At 53.4% G+C, this 14,153-nt stretch overlaps 1 protein-coding gene across 1 annotated transcript in view; it reads right to left on the bottom strand.

Annotated features, from left to right (window-relative positions):
- The window catches only part of KMO (kynurenine 3-monooxygenase), a 42,419-nt gene that overhangs the window by 6,756 nt on the left and 21,510 nt on the right, over positions 1 to 14,153 (bottom strand). The window contains exons 8-11 of the mRNA XM_030580190.1: positions 13,454 to 13,525; positions 12,337 to 12,458; positions 6,153 to 6,300; positions 356 to 413 (exon numbers count right to left, since the gene is read on the bottom strand). Of these exons, the coding sequence (XP_030436050.1) occupies positions 356 to 413; positions 6,153 to 6,300; positions 12,337 to 12,458; positions 13,454 to 13,525 (400 nt within the window). The remainder of the gene's footprint in view (positions 1 to 355; positions 414 to 6,152; positions 6,301 to 12,336; positions 12,459 to 13,453; positions 13,526 to 14,153) is intronic.

Raw genomic sequence — 14,153 nt, 5'->3', positions numbered from 1 at the left:
GGGATATGGGGCATGTCGGCGTCAGCAGGGAACGCAGAGTGGCTGCAAGGAAGGCATGCTGCTGCCAGCCCACCGGGGCAAGCAGAAGGGGCGATAGGAGTGAGAGAGGAACCTAGGGAAGGCTGAAGGGGGGTGGGGGACTTTGGCACATCTAGTGCCATGTGCCCCTTCCTGGGGATAATTAGATACCCCGGGAGACTCCTGGACAAATGGTTAATTCCTGACTGCCCCTCACAGTAAGTGTCTCCCCTGATCTCCTGGGTAGCTCAGGAGCACCCATTTGGTGACTCATGTCAGATGAAACTGCCCGGAGTTTCCACCCTGGTCTGCTTTCCATGCCCAGGGATTTACTCACTGAGATCATTGTGGAACTGGTCCATTAACTCATCGAAGACCAGGCAGTCTTCAAATCCCTGGAAGACACAATAAAGGGAAAATAGCTGGCAGCAAAAGCCTTATTGCTCCTAAGCTGGGGTTGGCACGCAGGGGGCCGGCAGGAGCACTGGCCTGGGCTAGACCTGCTGCCCTGGCTGAACAGGTTTAGTGACTGCTCAAGGTACATCTACACAGCAACAAACAACCCCACAGCAGCGGGCTTCAGAGCCTGGTCTACTGACTTAGGCTCACGGGGCTTGCGCTGCAGGGTTAAAAATAGCAGTGTAGATGTGTGGGCTTGGGCTAGAGCCCGGGGCCTGAAACCCACCCCCTTCACCCAATATCAGAGCCTGGGCCCCACCCCAAGGCCAGACGTCTACACTGTTCTTTCTAGGCCCCAGGGCAAGCCTCGCGAGCCTGAGTCGCTTAGCCTGGGCTCTGAGACGCATGGCGCAGTTTTAAGGGGAGGTGGGGAGCTGGCTGTGTAGAGGTTCCCTTAATAGCCTGGGGGCAGAGGCAAGGGGCTCTGAACCTGCTCTCTGGCTGGCCCTGCCCTTTCTCAGAGGAGGAGGAATGAGCCTGGCTCCAGAGAAGGTTGATGCCAATGCAGGGAGGTGCAGGACCAGTGGGGACGAGCTGATGCATCCCCTACACCTTGGGCAGGAAAGAGCGGTCAAGAAAATCCTCCCTAAGACTTTTTGGAGGAAGAGACCCAGTCCTGCTCGTCTGGAGGGACTCCCAGTCACAGTAACAGCGCCCGCTCCCCTTCCTCTGGCCTGGGGAGGGAGAAGAACCAACAGAAGGTTGAAGACCTGGGGCAAGGCAAAGAGAGAGCTGGGGAGAGTGGGGCACGTAGGACCCAGGGATGGAGGAAGAAAGCGAGGGCAGCTCTGGAAGTGGGAGAGATGCCAGCGAGAGACCCGAATATATTTTTCTATACAAAAGCCACTGTGTTAAAACTGGTCAATAAGTCACACTGGAAAGTCAGGAATAGGCACTCTGAAGTCTGGCGTGCAGATGTGTGGATGTGTTCCAGGACAGGGAGTACTGCACTAGTTCCCTCGGAGCTGCTAAGCACCCACAACGCCCATTAGCGGCAATGAGAGCTCAGCACCTTCAAAAATCAACCACTTTTACTGTGGTCCCTACTGTGATGGAGCCAAACCGGAGACATTAATCTCTGTGCTTCAGTGTCCTCAGATGTAGAGAGCAGGGGTAGCCCATCTAGTGCCCAAAGTGACATGGCTAAGGGCTACACAGCATCCTAAACTGCACCAGAATAAACACACACAACTTTCCCGGGCTGGGAAGGATCCCACAGCCTTGTGGCTTGCGCTTCTTTGACCAACCTTTGCTTGCATAAATGCAGTGTGTACATACACCTGCAGGAACAGCTGGGCTCCATTCAGTGGTGAGCACCGGTTCACAGGAACCGGTTGCTACATTTAGAAGCCGGTTTAGAACCGGTTGTTAGGGTTACCATACAGCCAGCAGCTGCGGCTGCTGCTGGCGGACAAGACACCTCGGCTCTGTGCAGCTAGAGCGTCCTTTGCCCCAATCACTCTGCAGGAGCCCAAGGTAAGACGAGGCTCGGAGGGGAGGAATCCGGGGGTGATGAGGCTCGGGGGGCTGCAGGGCCCTGCAGAGTGATTGAATCAACTCCGGCAGGCTGAGAGCTGCAGCCCAAGGTAAGGCGAGACTCAGAAGGGAGGAATCCAGGGGTGACGAGGCTCGGGGGGCTGCGGGGCAAACCGGGGGAAGGTAGCGCTGGGCCAAAGGATGCTCTAGCTGCACGGAGCCAAGGTGTCTTGTCCCCCAGCAGCAGCTACTGCTGCTGCGAGGGGAATCAGACTGCAGCTGGCAGCCTGCAAAGCCCAAGGTAAGAAGGGGAGGGGAGGAATCAGGGGGTGATGGGGCTCGAGGGGGGGGGGGATCAGGGGATGGAATAGATTGCCTAGGGAAGTTGTGGAATCTCCATCTCTGGAGATATTTAAGAGTAGGTTAGATAAATGTCTATTGGGGATGGTCTAGACAGTATTTGGTCCTGCCATGAGGGCAGGGTACTGGACTCGATGACCTCTCGAGGTCTCTTCCAGTCCTAGAGTCTATGATTCTATGAGTCTATGACAGGGCTCGTAGGGGGAGGAATTGGGGGGTGACAAGGCTGGAGGGGGAGAGGGATGGGTTCCCGGGGTGGGGGGCAGTGAGTTGCTTGTCTGTATGTTCTAAATAATAGCAGCTGTTCCCCTAGCAAAATCCTCTCCTCTACATTTCCTTTCTATTTTTGCCTCATTTTCTCCAGTCTATAGTTCTGTTTTTAAAGCCTATATTATCTATTCATGTTAATCTGTCTCTCTGTTTCAGACAGGGTTAAATATGGAACTTGTTTTACATAGAAAAATAGTGGAGAGATAATGGTAAGACTATATCACCCAGCATTCTAAAGAGGATCTGTCGTTTACACTTTGTGACTAGGAAAAACAAAACTTGTCTTTGAATTTTATTAACCAATGTAATTGCTTTTAACACATCAGGAAGACAGGCAATGACTTTAAGACCTGTTTGTATAATAATGGAAATACTACAGTTTCTTACTGGCTAACTGTTAAAACATCATTTCTTTTGGTTACAGCCACTGGCAGTAGCTATATAATCCCCTACCCCACGATGGTGTTCTGTAACATTTGCTATGGCTACTGTCTACATTCTTGCCAAGCTTTTCATCATATCCACAGAACAGAGATTAAATTAATGTAACCGCTAGCTTCAATTCATACTAGTGCTTGTAAAAACTGCTTCATCAAAGCACTTAGTTCAATTTTGCAATAAATATCAGAATCCAATAAAGACTATTAAATCTGACTTATTGGCTACATAAGTATTATATTTGGAGATGCAGTCAGCTATTATTCAACAGTGAGTTTTGGGGGCGGCTGCCAGGGGGCAGGGGTATGGAGGGGGTCGGGGCAGTCAGGGGACAGGGAGCGGGGCGAGTTGGGTAGGGGGTGGGGACCTAGTTAGGGTGGGGGGGGGTCTTGGGAGTCGGTGGTCAGGGGACAAGGAGCAGGGGTGGGGTTGATGGATTGCAGGTTCTGAAGGGGGCAGTCAGGGGCAGGACATGGGGGGGTGTTGGATGGGGAGGACAGCTGTTTTGGGAGGCACAGCCTTCCCTACCTGGTCCCCAATGCAACCCCAATGTGTGGGGCCAGCTTTAGGAAGTGTGGGGCCCGATTTGAACAGTTTTGACAGGGCCCCGGCAGGGATGACTTAAAAAAAAAAAACACAAAAAAACACGTGGGGCTTACTCACCAGGCAGCGCTCCGAGTCTTCGGCGGCACTTTGGTGGCGGGTCCTTCACTTGCTCCAAGTCTTCAGTGGCAGTGAAGGACCCACCGCTGAAATGCTGCTGAAGACCCGGAGCGAATGAAGGACCTGCCACCGAAGGCCCAGGACGGAACCGGTTGTTAAGATTTTGGCAGCTTATCACTGGCTCCATTGCTGACCTAAAGATTCCATTCCCTCCCTCCTACACCCACCCACACACAGCAAGATAACTTGGGGGAAGGTCCAAAGAATCACCCCATTATCGCCTCCCCCAGCGCCTCTGCTCAGCGCTCTGTTAGGGTGTGTTCTTGGTGGACAGAAGTCCCTTACTATGGGGGAGGCACACAATTGTGAGGCAGACCCACTCCAAAATGCAACACCCCTGAGCACAAGGCAGCTCCTCTCTGCTCCACCTGCAGCTCCCAAGGGACCTCAGCGCATAGCTGTAGCTCCGGGGACCCAGGCTGCAGCAGTGCAATGCAGACATGTGACAGATGGCAGTTTCCTGCAACTCCTGTGCAGAACAAACTGTGCTGGATGAAATTCAACTTCATTGAATGAAGTTTATATACCATTGTGGGTCAGAAATTGTATGTAATTTTCTGGGGGCGGGGGACCACACCCCTCCCGGGACTAAGAACTGTGAGGGGATGGGGTTAGGAAAATTCATTCGGGTTGTCAAACCTCCACAGAGCTCCCACCACCTGGAGAGAGAGTCACATAGACTGGTTCAGATTGGATTCTCCAGGGACCAACAGGCAGAGAAAGGACTTTCAATTAAATAGCCCAAGTTAAAACTAACTCTGATCATACAATCATAGAATCATAGAATATCAGTGTTGGAAGGGACCCAGGAGGTCATCTAGTCCAACCCCCTGCTCAAAGCAGGACCAACCCCAACTAAATCATCCCAGCCAGGGCTTTGTCAAGCTGGGCCTTAAAAACCTCTAAGGAAGGAGATTCCAACACCTTCCTGGGTAACCTATTCCAGTGCTTTACCACCCTCCTAGTGAAATAGTGTTTCCTAATATCCAACCTAAACCTCCCCCACTGCAACTTGAGACCATTACTCCTTGTTCTGTCATCTGCCACCACTGAGAACAGTCTATTTCCAACCTCTTTGGAACCCCCCTTCGGGTAGTTGAAAGCAGCTATCAAATCTCCCCTCACTCTTCTGTTCTGCAGACTAAATAACCCCAGTTCCCTCAGCCTCTCCTCATAAGTTATGTGCCCTAGCCCCCTAATCATTTCTGTTGCCCTCCGCTGGACTCTCTCCAATTTGTCCACATCCTGTCTGTAGTGAGGGGCCCAAAACTTGACGTAATACTCCAGATATGGCCTCACCAGTGCCGAATAGAGGGGAATAATCACTTCTCTTGATCTGCTGGCAATGCTCCTACTAACGTAGTCCAATATGCCGTTAGCCTTCTTGGCAACAGGGGCACACTGTTGACTCATTTTCAGCTTCTCATCCACTGTAATCCCCCAGACCTTTTCTGCAGAACTGCTGCTTAACCAGTTTGTCCCCAGCCTGTAGCAGTGCATGGGATTCTTCCATGCAAACAGACAAGATCTCTGGCCCAAGGGGGGTCCCAGTACTTGGGGAGGGGTAGGAAGGACTTCTGCCCCATAAAACTGGGTGTTGAGGTTCTCAGCAATAAGCACTATGAACTTGTAACCACAGGAAAACCCCTGGGGAGGTACTAAGGACTGTTCACCATCCAGAGCCTTTGTTGGAGTCAGGGGGTGATCGCTGATTGATTTATTACCATGTGTGTAGGGGCTTCTATTGTTTTAATATATTTTCTCTACAATGCTTTTATCTTACGAATAAACGTGCTTGCTTAGAAAGAGCTGTGCAGTAACTGAATTGGGGCCATTACACTGTTTACCACCTCTGAGGAGAAAAGTAAGGGGAATTCACAGCGCAGGCAGGGAGCAGGCATCCTGGAAATACCCCGCTCAGGAGGAAGAGAGACAGGAGTCTCCATGCAAGAGAGGCAACAGCAGATGTCTAAGAGTAGGTGCACTGGCTGGCTCAGAGAGGGGAAATTCAGGTGCAGTTGCCCTGCACTGTGACCGTCTATCTGAAAAGGGAAGACGTAGCCTTCTGGCCTGATCAAATGCATCTCCCTACACCGCTATCTGGACATCCAGCAGCAGCTGAAGATAGAGGTGCCTTCCTCTAAAGACTTGTGTGACTCTACAGGGAGCAGAAAGAACCAGCCCACTTCATAAAGGTCCCTCCAGCCTATCAGGGAATCTCAGTCTTGTGTGAATCCAGACCCAGCCAACTCCTCCTCCTCCTCCTCCAAGCCTCAAACCCGGCAAGACCCAGGACCAGCCAATCAATTGTGCAAGCAAATGGAACCAACTGGAGCTAAATGTCTGAACTCAAAAGCAATGTTTTTTTGGTCACAAATGATGCAGGACGTTAGGAACTGCAAACTCACAGCATTCATGCCTTGGCCATAGAACGGTACCACGGCGTGGGCGGCATCTCCCATCAGCACACACCGGGAGGCGATGTGGTATGAAGAGCACTTCACAGAGATCATGGCCTGGGGTGGCAGCAAAAAGTAATCACGCTGCAGCTCCTGCCTTCAGCCAAAACAACAGATAGTTTGCATGAAATGTGTGATGTCATCATTGGAGACAAGCGAATCAGTCATCAGTGTGATACATAATGCGCCAGGACGTGAAATCAAACCTTTACATTGGGGTACTTGTGCTGAAAGTTGTGGAAAACCTGAATAGCTGGATCATTAACTTCAAACCAGGCGATTAGGCAGCCGCATGCCACAGAATGTAACGGTAATTTCATGGAGCTAACCTAGCCCTTGGCACCTAGAGGGGTGTTAAGTAGTCAGTCAGCATGACCACCTGGAAAGGAGACTGACTTCCACACAAGGCCAGACAGAGCCCCCGGAGGGAAACACCCTGGAGGGAGGCAGCTGGGCAGGCCTGCCCCTGAGGCAATGGCTACATGACGTGCTGTGGTGCAGACGCTCGCTACAGCCATGGGAGGGATGTTCTGTCGCTGTGGTAAATCCCCTCCTGTGAGAGGCAGGCGCTAGGCTGATTCTCTGCCAACCCAGCAGTGTCTGCTCGGAGTTACCTCTTCAGGGGGAGGTTTCCCCGGAGGAACGGAGCTGGGCCAGCCAAGTTTCAGGTGGAGGCCAGGCCTGCAAAGGAGCAGAGAATCTGGGCAGGACTGACGAGGCTCCAGCCCAGGAAGGGCCAAAGGGTTGAGCTTTGGGATGTGCTGGAGGACGGTGAGTTGTGGCCGGGACGGAGGGGTGCAGTCCCAAAGCTCAGGGAGCCTGAGAGGAGTACAGGGACACAATGGGCCTGGGGAGGGCTGCTGACGGGGTCTGGTAGAAAGCAGGGCCAGATAAACCTTTTATAGGTCCAGCACCAAACATATTTATGAGCCCCCATGGAGGCAGTGGTGCATGGCACGGGGAGGTCAGTCCCCGGCGCGAGGGTCCAGCCAGAGGCAATGGGACGTGGCATGGCAGGAGTGGCTCCGCCCAGCCCAGCCCAGCCCAGCGCGAGGGCACTATTTACAGACCGGCAGTTGCCAGACACACAGTGGCCTGTCCGACCCTGTGCTGCCAGCATGTCCCCTCCTCTCAGGGGCAGGCCCATGCCACAACACACAGCCTCCCTGCCCAACACCCCCCGACTCCCTATGCCCAGAGCCCCCCTGGACCCACTCTGCCCAGCACCCCCCGAACTTTCCCCCAACCATTGCACAGGGCCCTGCACAACACCACCCCTGCCCACAGCCTCACCACAACTGTCCAGCACCCCCCACAGAACCACCACACCCTTGTGCCCAACACACACAGATCCTCCCCGCCCCTTCACAACCCAGCACCTCCCATACTCCCCACAGACCCACTCCTCCAAGCCCTGCCTCCCGGCCGCATTCACCAGCCCTGCTGGGAGGTGACTGTCTGACGGGCTGAGCCAGCAGCGCAGCCAGGGCTGGTCCCAGGGCTGGGAATCACTCCATCTCCTCAGGAGTGGCACGATCAGCCAGGCCAGGACCTGTCCCAGCTGGGGTCCCTCAAGACGCACTTGCCTGGAGGGGCCCAGCCAAGTCCTCCACACACACACGGCTGAGACTGGCCAGGCTTCTGCACCGGTCCCAGGCAGCCCAGCTCCACAGGATGTGAGAAGCAGAGAATGCCCTGAGCCAGAAGGGCACTGGGGTCCAGCCAGGGGCAGAGAGGAGCAGGGAAGCGGGGCCAGGGGGCAGAGAGGAGCAGGGAAGCGGGGCCAGGGGGCAGAGAGGAGCAGGGGAGCGGGGCCAGGGGGCAGAGAGGAGCAGGGGAGCGGGGCCAGGGGGCAGAGAGGAGCAGGGGAGCGGGGCCAGGGGGCAGAGAGGAGCAGGGGAGCGGGGCCAGGGGGCAGAGAGGAGCAGGGAAGCGGGGCCAGGGGGCAGAGAGGAGCAGGGGAGTGGGCCAGGGGGCAGAGAGGAGCCCTGGACCAGTCGGCAGGCAGGTCGAGAGAAGCAAGTGGTGGGCTGGGGGCACAATGCAAGGGGAGCAGCCCGGGGTCCCTTCTGAGCATGGGCCCGGCTCCATGGAGCCACTGGCACCATTGTAAACCTGGTACTGAGTAGGAAGAGGCCCAGGGAGGAAGCAGGGGATGGGTCTGGGGAGACAGGCAGTGCCTGCTCTGCAGAGTTCCTGGGCTGGAAGCCCAAGGGGAAGGGGGACCTGGGTTCCTCTACCAGCCACCAGGGAAGGTGGCATGAAAATCCCCGATACAAGGGGATAGGGATATTAAAAGCCCTGAACTAGCTCCGGGCCCTGCAGTTCTAAAACTTGATGTGAGGGTGTTGGCCTTTCTGTTACCCTGAACGGACGGAGTGGAAATAAAACATGACCTGGCTGGACACCAAGTCACGAGGAGAGGCAGATCACTGCAGGGCCAGGGTGCTAGAGAGGAAAGAGCTGCTACCCCATGCCCCAGCCATGAGTCAACTCTTCCACAGGGCCAGGTAGGCACAATGGGTAGATAAGGAGCCAGTTCTGAATCTGCAGGAGAGAATCTGGCCTGGTTATGGCTTCCCTGATTCTTACGACACACCCACCCCATCAGGCTGCTCTAGCTTGCACCAGCTAACGGGACCCTATGGGCAGCTGGAACCCGTAACGCCCTTTCTGCTCTGGGCTGAGGGGAGGGGATGGTGCAGAGGGCAAGTCGGGCATCTTATGCTGTGCGGACTCTCGGCTGCCTTTTGGCCCCACTAGCTTTCCCACAGGGCCCCTGCCTCATTCAGTGCTCAGGGCACACCCGGCTCAGGAAGTGAGGCAGCAATTCAATGCTTTGTTTTAGTCTCTTTCTTCAGCGTGTTGTTTCTGCCTGGTTCCCGGTGCACTAGTGCCCCCGGCTCTGAATACAGAAATATTCATTCCCTCATTCTCTGAGGAGCTTTTCTGTGCCACTTGTCACCAGGGAACCTGAGTGACTCCCCGCCACTGCGGGAGAAAAACGAGTGGCCAGTGTGGAAAATGTGCTCTGATGAAGTAACTCGCTCTCCCACTAGTCTCTAGGGAAGGCAGTTGTGTAATGTTGGAGACTGGTCTGTAGGTGGCAGCAAAGATGCTCACAACCCACTGACTTGGGCCTGGTTAGTGGATATTGGAGTCAGCGACAGGTTTCATATAGCTCAATGTTCTGCTAGCAACAGGGCATGTCAGGGCCAGCGCAGCGGTATTTAAAAATGACACATCTGATAATCAGCCCCCAGGGGGTAAAACTAGCCACCGAACCAATGGGGAGCACGCAGTTAGTGGCCACTGGTGACAAGGTTGGTTTCCCAGCATCACACAGAAATTCTGTGGCAGCGGCAGGGATGGAAGCCAGTTGTTTTAACCATAAGACTGTCCCTTCTCCTCTGGCAATCCCTGACTTATTCACTGCACATCTTCCAACTTCTGCAACAAATGAGACAGGGTCCTACAGACACTGGCCTCCTTCACTGCACAGCCCTGATTCAGTCCTGAGCAGGTCCATCCTTGGGCACTGAACGAAGCAAAGGTCTTGTTGCAAAACAGTATGTGATTATGTAATAATGCACATGCACAAGCGGGATGAATTAAGGTGGCTCAACAACCTTAATTCTGGCATTTCCTACCTTCGGAGAGCTTGACTTTGCAACATTCTTTGGACATTGGCGGGTTTCTTATGTAATTGTGACAGAGTTGGTATCTCCATATGAACTGTGTTCTCCACTTGGTATTGTGTGCTGAATATGTCTGAACTTGCCCAAGGCAGCATTCCAGAAAAGGACTTTCACAGAAAAGTCACTAAGACAACAATCTGGGGTTATAAGCTTGACTGGCTCTCAACTACTGGCTCACCCCCATGGATCAATGGGCTTTTCTATACAGATGGGGCAAACCTAACTGCGGAGGGAGCTGGAACCTTCCTGCTGAGCACATAGTTAAAAAGCGACAGACTCTGTTTAAGAGTGGGGTGCTGCCAACCATCACCACCTGGAAGCAGGAGACACAGGAGAGGAGGAACTCTGCCTAGCCTGAAATACGGAGAAACCTTGGTCTCACAGGAGAGGTGAGATCAGTTTGGAGTACCTCAACACTTTTTTTTTCTGGAGACCTGTAACTCATTAGTGCTTATGAGTAAAATGACTGTCGTTAAGACAGTCCTTGGCTAAGTCCTGTTCCTTGCTTTCCTGCCATAGAATCATAGAATATCAGGGTTGGAAGGGACCTCAGGAGGCCATCTAGTCCAACCCCCTGCTCAAAGCAGGGCCAGAACAGACTAAACCATCCCAGCCAGGGCTTTATCAAGCCAGGCCTTAAAAACCTCTAAGGAAGGAGATTCCACCACCTCCCTAGGTAACCCATTTCAGTGCTTCACCACCCTCCTAGTGAAAAAGTTTTTCCTAATATCCAACCTAAACCTCCCCCACTGCAACTTGAGACCATTACTGCTTGTTCTGTCATCTGCTACCACTGAGAACAGTCTAGATCCATCCTCTTTGGAACCCCCTTTCAGGTAGTTGAAAGCAGCTATCAAATCCCCTCTCATTCTTCTCTTCTGTAAACTATATAAGCCCAGTTCCCTCAGCCTCTCCTCATAAGTCATGTGCTCCAGCCCCCAATCATTTTTGTTGCCCTCCGCTGGACTCTTTCCAATTTTTCCATATCCTTCTTGTAGTGTGGGGCCCAAAACTGGACACAGTACTCCAGATGAGGCCTCACCAATGCCGAATAGAGGGGAATGACCATGTCCCTCAATCTGCTGGCAATGCCCCTACTTATACAGCCCAAATTTCTGTTAGTCTTCTTGGCAACAAGGACTATGTTGTCCCTGAAGGAGTTAAGCTAGAATCCAGAGTGACCACAGGTAGGTGGAGCTCCGGGGGACTCAGGAGATCTGAGGCACTGGTTCCAGAGGCTGGAGTGGCTGGAACCCAGAGTCCCATGTCTCAAAGGATGGGCTCAGAAAAGAGATCAGAGCCTGGGATTCTTATTATGGACCCAGAGTTGGGAATGGAGACTAGACTCTGCCCAGATCCAGCTACCTTGGAAGCACATGGGACCTTGTAGCTGGGTCTGCTTGCTACAGACTGATGGCCCTACACTGCAGTAATGGGCCAGGCTGGGACAGTGACTGTCTAGGTTTTCAGTAAAGAAAAATGGACAGAGCAGACATTCATGTGCAGCCAATGGCCCTCACATGTGTGGTCACCCAGGGCCTTCAGATCCAGAGCTCCGACCTCTACCGTTGAGCTAAAGCATTAACTGTTAGCAGTAGGAGGCTGGTATCCCTAAAGTGTTCCAGTCACCAGAAGGATATGTGGTATACCCCTGGCCAGTCACCAGAAGGGTAGGTGGTATACCCCTGGCCAGTCACCAGAAGCGTATGTGATACACACCTGGCCAGTGGACTACGTAACTGATAGACTGAAGTTGAATGCTGGGAATCAGAACTCCTGGGTTCTGTTTCTGGCTCTGGGAATGGAGTGTGGTCTAATGCAGGGGTAGGCAACCTGCAGCACGCGAGCTGATTTTCAGTGGCACTCACACTGCCCGGATCCTGGCCACCGGTTCGGGGGGCTCTGCATTATAATTTAATTTTAAATAAGCTTCTTAAACATTTTAAAAGTCTTATTTACTTTACATACAACAATAGTTTAGATATATATTATAGACTTATAGAAAGAGACCTTCTAAAACCATTAAAATGTATTACTGGCACGTGAAACCTTAAATTAGAGTGAATAAATGAAAATTCAGCACAGCACTTCTGAAAGGTTGCCGACCCCTGGTCTAATGACTACAGACAGCATGGCTTATCACCTGGTGAAGGGCAGCCTGACCTTCCGACTTGTTATGCCTTTTGGAAGTACAAATCAGCCTTCGGTCTCTTCTCCTACCCATCGGTCCTGCAATATATCTGGTGTCTAGAGAAATACAGAGATCCACTCCTAAAGAACCTGCAATGTCCTGTATGTGTCACATGAGGCAGAGTCCCTGCTGCTTCGCACTAGAGCATGAAGTCACCAGTCCCACATGAGCACTTGAGTGCTTGACACATCCCTGTTGCTTTACGGCAGTGGGCTAATTAACGAACACCAGAAATAATACTTACGCTCCTATGAGGGGAATTGAATCTGGGAAGTAGGTTTGGAAGAAATCCAGCACTTGATCGCCTGTCGTGAGCCGTTCAAAATCCTCAAAGGGCATAAAGAGAGTGCAGGTGAATGACTTATCCTGTGGGTTCAAAGGGATATTCAAAGAGATCAGCCCTGCACACTTGGAGATGCAGCACAGAGCTCAGCCGGGGACCCCAGCGAGGGAGGCAACCAGTTCAGCGTGGGAAGGGGGTGACCACTGCGACAGCTGCCCCGTTTCCCCTCTTGCTATTGTCATTGATTGTTTGTATCCTCATAGTGCCCATAACGGTCTCGGCAGGTGCTAAGCGCCGAGGAGAGGCCTGTCCCTGAGCGCACACAAGCCGCAGATAGGGAGGAAAGGTGGGAGAAGGAGCTAGCACACAGATGGGTCATGGCCATGACTTGGTAGGGCAGGTGCAGGAGCAGCTCTATGTATTTTGCACGGCAGTCAGGTGGTTTTCAGCGGCTTGCCTGCGGAAGGTCTGCTAGTAACGCAGATTCGGCGGCATGCCTGCGGAAGGTCCGCTGGTAACGCAGATTCGGCGGCATGCCTGGGGAAGGTCCGCTGGTAACGCAGATTCGGCGGCATGCCTGCGGAAGGTCCGCCGGTCCCGTGCCTTTGGCGTACCTGCCGCTGAATTGCTGCCGAAGCTGCAGGACCAGTGGACCTCCCACAGGCATGCCGCCAAATCTGCATTACAAGCGGACCTTCCGCAGACATGCCGCCGAAAGCCGCCTGACTGCCACCCTCACGGTGACTGGTAGGCCGCCCCCTGCGGCTTGCTGCGCTGGTGCCTGGAGCCACCCCGGGCAGGTGGTGGTGGGTATTGCTTCTACATATGTGCTTGGCTGTATTTCTATTGCAGTGGGAAATCCAGTGAGGGCTGGTTGGTTGGGGGGCACTTGTGGTTACAAGGGAGTTGGAGGGAGCAAAGAATGGGAGAAGTGGAGCTCAGGGCTGGGGTGTATCAGTGCAGGGATCAGTTGGCGCTGTCCTGTGCAGCAGGACAGGGGAGGCCCCAGAGCTTCTGCAGGAGCCGGGCCTGGAGCTGTCCCTGTGCCCAGAAAGGATTAGCAGTGGTGGGTTCTTACCAGGTTAGGCAGCGCTATCATCATGAAGGTGTTCCTGGGCCAGATGTGAAGGTAATTCTCTTCCATGGCAAACTGAAAGGAAGGGACTGGTCAGTGTCTCGTTAGCAAGCCTGTTACCCATAGATCAGCCCTGCAGAGAGGGCAGAAGGAAACTGCACTATTTCATAGCTGGGCTGTTTTCCTATCAAAGAATCAACCTCAGGAGACCATCTAGTCCAATCTTCTGCTCAAAGCAGGACCAATCCCCCGACAGATTTTTACCCCAGTTCCCTAAATAGCCCCCGCAAGGATTGAACTCACAACCCTGGGTTTAGCAGACCAGTGCTCAAACCAATGAGCTATCCCTCCTTACCCAACTCACTTCTGCCTCTTCCTTAGGGTTGCCAACTTTCTGATTGCACAAAACCAAACACCCTATCCCCGCCCCCTGCCCCCTCCCCCACTCATTACATTCCCCCTCCCTCGGTGGCTCACTCTCCCCTACCCTCACTCTCTTTCGCTGGGGCAGGAGGTTGGGGAGCAGAAGGGGATGATGCTCTAACTGGGGGTGCAGGCTCTGGAGTGGGGATGAGGGATTTGGGGTGCAGGAGGAGGCTTTGGGATGGGGGGTGGAGCCAAGGGATTCGGAATGTGGGAAAGGGCTATGGGTTGAGGCAAGGGGGTTGGGCTGTGGGAGGGGGTACAGGCTCTGGGCTGGGAG

Source organism: Gopherus evgoodei, chromosome 11, assembly GCF_007399415.2.
Source record: "Gopherus evgoodei ecotype Sinaloan lineage chromosome 11, rGopEvg1_v1.p, whole genome shotgun sequence".
NCBI lineage: Eukaryota > Metazoa > Chordata > Testudines > Testudinidae > Gopherus > Gopherus evgoodei.
Note: the sequence above shows the minus strand (reverse complement) of the source record. Positions and strands in the feature narration are given on the sequence as shown.